General features: G+C 38.3%; 1 protein-coding gene across 4 annotated transcripts in view; it reads left to right on the top strand.

Moving 5' to 3' along the window:
- Positions 1–210: 210 nt before the first annotated feature.
- LOC109917954 (dystrophin-like) overlaps positions 211–8,906 on the top strand; it is a 333,913-nt gene continuing 325,217 nt past the window's right edge. For all 4 annotated transcript variants that reach the window (XM_048600638.1, XM_048600639.1, XM_048600636.1 and 1 more), the window contains exons 1-4: positions 211–297; positions 640–812; positions 1,560–1,675; positions 8,562–8,725. In XM_048600638.1, the coding sequence (XP_048456595.1) occupies positions 652–812; positions 1,560–1,675; positions 8,562–8,725 (441 nt within the window). In that variant the 5' untranslated portion in view covers positions 211–297; positions 640–651. The remainder of the gene's footprint in view (positions 298–639; positions 813–1,559; positions 1,676–8,561; positions 8,726–8,906) is intronic.

Raw genomic sequence — 8,906 nt, 5'->3', positions numbered from 1 at the left:
TTCATACCATAGCACTTGCATGGAATGAGCAAACTATAGACATGCAATGTAGTGACATTCCTTTGAGATGAACTGCGAATGGATACAGTGCTTTTGCTCTTTGAGATTGACTTTTGAAATAAGTGTAGAACTTGGCGAATCTTTAAAAGACTTTAGTTTCTGTTGTGATGTAAAAATTTGTATTGTCTTTCTTCCTTTCCCCAGGTGGAGCTGGTGAATATTGGTGGAACTGATATTGTGGATGGAAATCATAAACTGACACTTGGGCTTATTTGGAGTATAATTCTACACTGGCAGGTGAGTAAGCAGTTACCAGTACAGCTCATCTACTGAAGGGTTCTCCTGCAGCTTCTACAGCTAGAGGATTGGTACAAAATTGATTTTAACAAATAACTCCAACATGTGAATGACATGATTACCATCTCATGCAGTCCAAGTAAACTTGACTGAATCATCCTGAATTAACAGGTAGTTGATAGAATGGATTAGATGCTTCTTAAGAGAACTGAATGTCCACTTAATGATTGAGCAATTATTTTTATTATATAGTGTAGCTACTGCCAGAGATTCAAGTAGTTTAGCTTTAGTCTTCATTTTGAGCTATTTTAAGTTGACTAATCATATATCATTTTCATGCAGGTCAAGGATATTATGAAAGCTATAATGTCAGATCTGCAGCAGACAAACAGTGAGAAGATTCTGCTGAGTTGGGTTCGTCAATCGACCCGACCTTACAAACAAGTAAATGTTCTGAATTTTACAACCAGCTGGGCTGATGGGCTTGCTTTCAATGCCATTCTTCATAGGCACAAGTAGGTATTCATCAATAATTGGGAAATTAGATGTGTTTTAACTTAAGAAAATGGTACTTGCATTAGAGGATTTTACATGTTACAGGAAATGATTGCTGGTTGAAATGTTAACCTTCAAAGCCATTACTTTGTCTGTACTACCACTTGATGACATCTTCTGAAGGACATGCCATTTGTTTTCACATTGCTGACCACGCTCAGCTGTGTGTTAATGCCATCTCTTTCAACTCCTTCACTAAATTATGAGACTCTTTGTCTGACATTGTAGTATTTGATGAGCAGAAATTTCCTCCAGTTAAATTGGTAAGCTGAAGCCATTGGTGGGGATTTTCTGCTGTTCAGTTTCTGCAGCACCAGATGGAACATTATGTATGATTTGTATAAGAAGAGGATGCAAGAAGTATTGAGAATGTTTGTTAATCTTCTGCTCACCTCATCGGTGAGTTCCTTTAGGCCATTTGACCCAGATGACTTGGGCCTGTCGTTACCTGACATCCACGCATACCTGCCATTCTGTACTGGTGAGGGAGTAGTGATGGTGCTTTGTCTCATGTGGCAATTCCTTGTCACCAATGGCCAAAAGTGAGAATAGATCAAAAATTGAGCCTGGAGACCTGCTGGTATTTTGTGATCCAGTTCCCACTGAGACCTAGGCAATCCAGGATCATTTGTAACTTTTAAAACTATTCTCCTGCATCGTTTTGTTTCTTAGCAAAGTATTGTTTTGAGACTGTGCCTTTCTTCCAGACCAGGTTTGTTCAGCTGGGATAAAGTTATGAAAATGTCTGCGGTGGGTCGCCTGGAACATGCTTTTGACCTGGCTAAAAAGCACCTGGAGATAGAAAGACTTCTGGACCCTGAAGGTTAGCTATTGCTTGGTGTTAGTTCTGGCTCAATTGCATTGCAGAAGTGCAATGAAATGATTCTGAATGGTGTGAATAGGTGAGCCTAAGCATTACTTCAAAGGATTTGTCCTTTGCTGGCTGTGTTTGTGATCTTGCCCTAGTTGCTAAAGAGGTAATGGGTCATGGGAGGGAGATTTAGAGCTGGAGTAGAGTAGTTACTGAGATATTATCATGTATCACCTCAGGTGCATGAACAGCGACTTGGAAGTAATTTTGCCACAGTGTGAACATGGTAGGAAAATTCTGGACTTTATTATTTATGAAGCCAATAAAATACATATTGTAAATAACATATGACAATGTCGTTTTTTTTTAGAAGTGTATTTCATCCTGGTTTCTTTTAAGAGAGAGATTGAATGAGAGGTACCAAGCAGTCTGTGGTTATTAGGCTTTGTGTTTTTTTTAAAAATTGGAACAATAGAAGCAGCCTGGTTGGGTGTGGCTAGCTTTCACAGACTAGGGTTTCTAGTTTTTTTTTAGTTTTAGGGTTAGCTTTAAGCAATTACTGTGGAGTCTCAAAAGGGCAGAAGCTGCTAGAGTTTTGAAGAAGTGGAAACTATCTTTTCCCTCTTTCGGTTACACCTAGAAGCTGGGGTTTCTCTCTGCTGCTGGGTTACCTGAGAGACAAATCTATTTCCTGAATTTGCCTTTTTTGCCAAGGGATGTGTTTATGGGATGTTATTATATTAGAGCAGTTAATTAGTAATAGTTACAGTGTCAATTACTCTGTTAAGTTTTCCAATACAGTTAAGTTATTCTAAGTTCTTCTTTCTTATGTTGTATTTTAACTATAATATTTTAATAAATTGCATTTTGCACAACATTAAGTAGATTGACAAGTTGAATTGTATCTGGAACACAGCATGTTACATTTGCCTTTAAAATAAGAAAAAGTTAGGGTCAAGCTATCTTTTTAAAATATATTGAGGGGGTCTGTTCTGGTCCATAACACATGCTATGATCAGACAAAGTCAGTGAAGGTTTACATGAGAAAACAAATTAGGAGCAGGAGTAGGGCATTCAACTCATCAAACCCTGTTCCATCATTCAAAACAAGATCATGGCTGAGCCAATTGTACCCTCAGCGTTACCCTCCTGCCTACTCCTGTTGCCCCCAGACTCCTCTGTTATCAAGAATCTACTCACATCTGCCTTAAAAATATTCTCTTGGGAAGAAGATTTTACATGCATACACACTCATCTCTACATAGATATGCAATCCCTTATTTTTAAACTGTGTTCCTAGTCGTGGTCTCTCCCACAAGGTAGGCCATCTTTTTCGCCAGTATTCTGTCAAATCCCCTCAGGATCTTGAATTTCAATAAAATCATCTCTGTGCTGATGTTTAGATACATTCTGTTCCATTGATTCCAATGCTATGATGCCATTCCTTAAATAAAGAGACCCAAACTGCACACAATAGTCTAAATATGGTCTCAGCTTTGCCCTCTACAACTTTTGTAAAACATCTCAACTATTATATTATGTTCTTCTTGTGATGTATGACAACATTCATTTGCCTTCCTAATCACTTAATAAATTTGCTGACTAACTTGATGTTCCTATATCCAGAATGCCTGGATCCCTCAGTATCTCAAGACTTCTGCCGTGTCTCTTCTTTCAAATAATATGCTTCCTGCTAAAATGGACTACCTCATGTTTTCCCACATTATATCCATCTGCCAAATTTTTACCTACTCTCTTAATTCGTCTGTACCTCTTTGTGGATCCCTTATGCCATCTTTATAACGTAGTTTACCACCTGTCTTTGTGTCATTAGCAAATTTAGCGACCGTACATTTGTTCCTTTTATCCAAGTCATGGAAATAGATGTGCATAATTGAGGTGCCAGCACTTATCCTTGTGGCATTCCACTCATTACATTTTGTAATCTGAAACGATCCATGTGTGCCTATCTTTGTTTCCTGTTAGCTATACAGTCTTCTCTCATGCTAAAATTACCCATTCACCATGAGCTTTTACTTTCTGTAATGACTTTGATCTTTCACATTGTCTGTTTCTGGAAAGCTAAGTACACCACATTCACAGATTCCACTTGATTTATGTTGCATATTACTTCCTCAAAGAACTTATTGAAGCATGATTTCCCTTTTACAAAACCATGGTGATTCTGCCATGAAGATGTGCATAAAGTGTTCAAGGTGCCCTGTTTTAATCTTAACAGGCTCCAGCATTTTCCCTACAACAGAGGTTAAGCTAACTGTAGTGTTTAATTTCTGTCTCTCTACTTTCTTGAATAGAAGAATTATTACATTTGCATTTTTTCCAATCTGATGGAATCTTGCCAGCATCTAGAGAGCATTGGGAAGTTAAAACCAATGTATCTTTTATATTGGCAGCCACTTGTTTGAAGACCCTAGGATGAAATCCATCAGGAGTTAGGGAGTTATCAGCTTTCAGTTTGAATAATTTTCTATACCCGTTTCCTGGTGGTTGTAATTGTTTTAAGTTCGTCCCTCTGTTTCAACTTTTGCATCACAATTATTTCTGGAATATTATTTGTATCCTGTACAGTGAAAGTTGACACAAAGTTTTTGTTCAATCCACTTGCCATTTTATGATTTTCCATTATGGAATCCCTAGGCACACACTCTCTAAAGAAGCTGTGCTTGCTACATTTTCCTTTTTCAATGCCTGGTGGTTTTATATTGTTAGCTAGGTTTCCCTTGTACTCTAATTTCTCTTTGCTTTCTATCCTTTTAACCATTCGTTGCTTTTTTTATAGTCTGTCCTTTCGTTGGACTTGCCACTAATTTTCATAGTATCAAACTGAAACAAAAAGCGTGCAATTCTATCTTTGACTGCCTTAGTTAGCCATGGATGATGTAGCCATAGTATGGAATCTTTCTCACTGAAGTATATATTTTCTGAGTCTTATGTAATATTTCTTTAAATGACTGCAAAAGCAACTTTACTGATTTATTCCTTATCCTAACTTACTGCTTCACAATAGCCAGTTTTATATTGGTACCTTAATAATCTTGTTTAAGGTTAAAACAGCTTTATACCCACTCTCCTGTCGCTCAAACACCATATGAGATTCAATTCTATTATAATCACTGCTACCCAGGCACATCTTTATTCTAAGATTATTCATCAATCCTTTCTCATTGCATATTACGGTATCTAGAATAGCCTGCCCTCTGGTTGGACACTTCCTAGAAACTGTCCTGAAACATTCCACAACCTCCTCTTCTAAGGTAACTATGCTAATCTGACTTGTCCAATCTATAAAAAATTTAAAATAGTCCATGATTGTCACTGTACCATTGTCACAAGCCCACATAATTTCTTCGTGTAAATCCTGTCCTACAATGATGTTAAGGGAGTATTTTGTTGGCTCCCTAAGTGAAGTCCTGGCTCAACTATTTCTTATGTCTATCCAAACTGATTTTCTGCACTTTGATTTTTAGAAGTAAGGTCATTCCTTTCTGCTGTACAATTGTCCAACTTAATCTCCTCCTTTTCCTAGCTTCTGGTTCTACCAAAGCATGATGTATCTGTGACCATTCAGGTTTGAGGCTTTGTCATGTTGTAGTCATTCTCTAATCATTATTCATTTCTACTTGAGTTATCAATACATCTGTTTTGCTATGAATATTACCAATTTAAGACTGAGATAAGGACAAATTTCTTCTATCAGAGCATTGACTGTCTTTGGAACTCATTGCCAGAGACAGCTGGCACACAGCACCAGGTTATAGTCTGATAGGTTTATTTAAAATCACAAGCTTTTGGAGGACTGTTTCTTCATCTGACAAAGGAGCAGTGCTCCAAAAGCTTATGATTTTAAATAAACCTGTTGGACTATAACCTAGCATTGTGTGACTTTTTACTTTGTCCACCCCAATCCAACACCAGCATCTAATCCTTGTGTACATTTAAGGCTAGTATAGATAGATTCTTAATGCAGAGGGGAATCAAAGGTTACAGAGAAAAGGCAGGAACGTGGACGTGTAGAATGTCAGATCAGCTCGGGTCCAAATGAATGTTGGAGCAGGCTGCAGGGGCCAATTGGTCTACTCCTGTTCCTAATTGTTATGGTCTTATTAACTATCTCACTAGCCTTTTCTTTAAGACGCTAGAATAAAGTCTGTGAAGACCTTGGACATAACAGCTTGCAACTCCAACAATTCGCTTGGTAGCACTTCTCTAGTGATAGTAATTTTCTTGACTTCCTCCTTCCTTTCCATTCCCTGATTTATAGTTATTTCTGGAATGTTACTTACAATCCTCTACAGTGTACACATACAAAATACCTGATCAATTCATCTACCATTTATTTATTCTCCATTGTTAATTCTTCAGACTCCCTTTCAATAAGCTCACTTTAATAACTCTTCTTTTAAAAATATTTATAGAAGCTCATTTGTTTGTATATTTGTAGCTAGCTTTCTCTTTTGCTCTATTTTTTCCTCTTTATTGATCTTTGTCTTTATTTTTTGCTGTTTTTATACTCTATAAAATCTTCTGACCTGGCACAGATCTTTGTCCAATTATATATCTTTTAAGTTTGATACTCTCATAAATTTCTAAAGTTAATTGTGGATTGTGGGTCCTTCCATTTTTTTTTCTCGTTGGGATGTATCTATATTGCATATTGTAAATATCCCCTTAAACACCTGTCACTGTATTGCTATTGACCTATCCCTTAACCTAATTTGCAGGTTCATTTTAGCTAGCTCTGCTTTTGTGCCCTCATAATTGCCATTATTAAAGTTAAATTACTAGTCTAGGGTTGGCTCTTCTCTCCCTTAACAGAATGTAATATTCAATTATATCATGATTACTGCTACCCAGTGACACCTTCACCATTAGGTCTTTAATAAATCCTATTTGTTGCACTGCACCTTGTCTAGTAGTCCGCAGTCTGGTTGGCTTCAAAATGTGCTGTTCTGTAACTAATGGAATGGCGGTTACTTCTCATTTTTCTAAACTCCAATGAGTACACGCACAACATAGTCAATCTTTTCTCATAATAAAATCCCCCTCATACCTGGTATCAGCCTAATGAACCTTCTCTGGACTGCTTTCAATGTCAGTACATGAGTTCACATGGTTTTCTTAACTGTTATTTTGTCTGCATTTACTGACAACGTTTAGATACTTTTCATAAGTTGTAGCCCAGTTAAATTTGAAATTTTAATACTGTGAAATTGGTTGTCTGTTTGTGCCAATCAAACGTTGCTTTAATGATTTGTACCTGGTGATTGTGAAAAGATTACTCAAGACAAAGTGATTCTCCTATGGAGCCTGAAATTTGTATTGGATGCCCTCAACTCCATGGCTTCTCACAACTTTGAAATGGATTGCTCAGTTGCATGTAACATCAGCCATTTGTGGCATGACCTGTTTTTGATGATTGAATTCATTCATGATTGGTTTAGTTAGAGTCCAGTATTCCTTAACTATGTTATTCCAATTGCTTGCCTAATTATTTTCAGACTTGAACAATTTGCAATGTTAAACTGAGATGGTTGTCTTTTTTTTACTCTCTCATGGGATAGTGTTACAAGCAAGCCAGCATTTATTGTACATCTGTTTAAATATTCTTCGGAAGATAGTGTAGTGAGCTGCTATCTTGAAATGCTGCAGTTTGAGTGGTGCAGGTACGGTTGCACCGCTGTTAGCTTGCATATTCCATGATTTTGTGCTAGCAGCAATGATCCCATTTCCAAGTCATGATGGTGTGTGAACTGGAGAGGAACTTGTGGATGGTGATGTTTCCATGTATTTGCTCCCCTTCTCCTTTTAGATGGCATGACCTGCAGTCTTACAAGGTACTGGTGATCTGCTTTGCTGAGTTGCTGCAGTGCACCTTGTATATGGGATACACTGGATAGATGGTGCAACACGAACAGAGGCAGTGAATGTTTATAGTAGTAGATGGGGCACAAATTTTATTTTGCTTTTTTCCTGGATGGTGATAAATATTCCATCCAATTCCTGACTTGTATCTTGTAAATGATGGATGCGGGTGGCAGTGAGAAATGATGGAGGAGGATTTTGGTAGAAGTTGGCTTGCTCACCAGCACTAAGAAGGAGATTGTGGAGGACCTGGTGCTCAATAGGTGTAAAAGCATCCAACAGAGGGAAGTAGTTGGAAATGACAGAGGAGGATCCTGGGAGAAGTTGGCTGTCGCCACAATTGGGAAGAGGATCACGGAGGACCCAGTGTCAAAGAATAATGAAGTCACAAGCATTACATGACTATAGTGTTTCCCTCCCTCCCTCCTTGAACCAAAAAAAAACAGAGGGAGGGAGCTGTGAGAAAATTTGTTGTGGCTGAGAAACAGCAGAGGCTCAGCAGCAGAAGTGCTGCTGTTTAGGTCTTTGGTGAGTGTCAGGCTTCGCAAAGGAGGATGAGCAGCATTAAGGTACAGTAAGGTAAGGTCTTTCCTTTTCATTTAATCCAGTTGTCATAAGAGGGGTAATAATGGCAGTCAGTGGAGTGATATGCTCTAACTGTGAGATGTGGGAAATAGGGAAAAGTCAAATGTTCCGAACAACTCTGTCTGTAGGGAGTGTGTCCACCTGCAGTTCCTCTTAAAATGCATGGATTGGTTGGAATGGCATTTGGACTGGGTAAAGGTCAGCCTGGAAGAATGAATAGCTGCTAATGAGGACTATTAGTAGCTGACAATAGGTTGTTTGTGGGAGCAGCCCATATGATGACAAGGCTTGGTGCATGGGGGTTGGGGTAAAGACATGGGAGAAGGTGCTTGAGCCCTAAAATTGTTGAATAAACATTACACTTTCATTTTACATCTCTGTGATATTTGTCTAGATCTCTGTTTCTGATCCATGCTATTTTCTGATCTAGATATTGCTGTTTGCCTTCCTGACAAGAAATCCATCATCATGTACGTGACTTGTTTATTTGAGGTGCTCCCTCAACAAGTCACTATGGAGGACATCCTTGAAGTGGAGACTCTGCCAAGGCAGTACAAATTTGAATGTGCAGAGGGTCCTTTAGCGCCTCAACAGGTATGGAACTGCCAGTTATCATGTGGCTAATGTAATACTTGGTAGGAGTAGTGGGATGAGGTTAGTGTATTGCTGAGTTAGAATATTGGTTTATATGATACCTCAACATTGCTGTGCTTATCCGGCTACCACTGTATCGTCATGCACAGCTGTTAGGCAGATGTACAATATTGCTGAATAT

This window comes from Rhincodon typus, chromosome 9 (assembly GCF_021869965.1).
Source record: "Rhincodon typus isolate 14 chromosome 9, sRhiTyp1.1, whole genome shotgun sequence".
Classification (NCBI taxonomy): domain Eukaryota; kingdom Metazoa; phylum Chordata; class Chondrichthyes; order Orectolobiformes; family Rhincodontidae; genus Rhincodon; species Rhincodon typus.
This window is presented reverse-complemented; position numbering and strand designations above follow the sequence as displayed.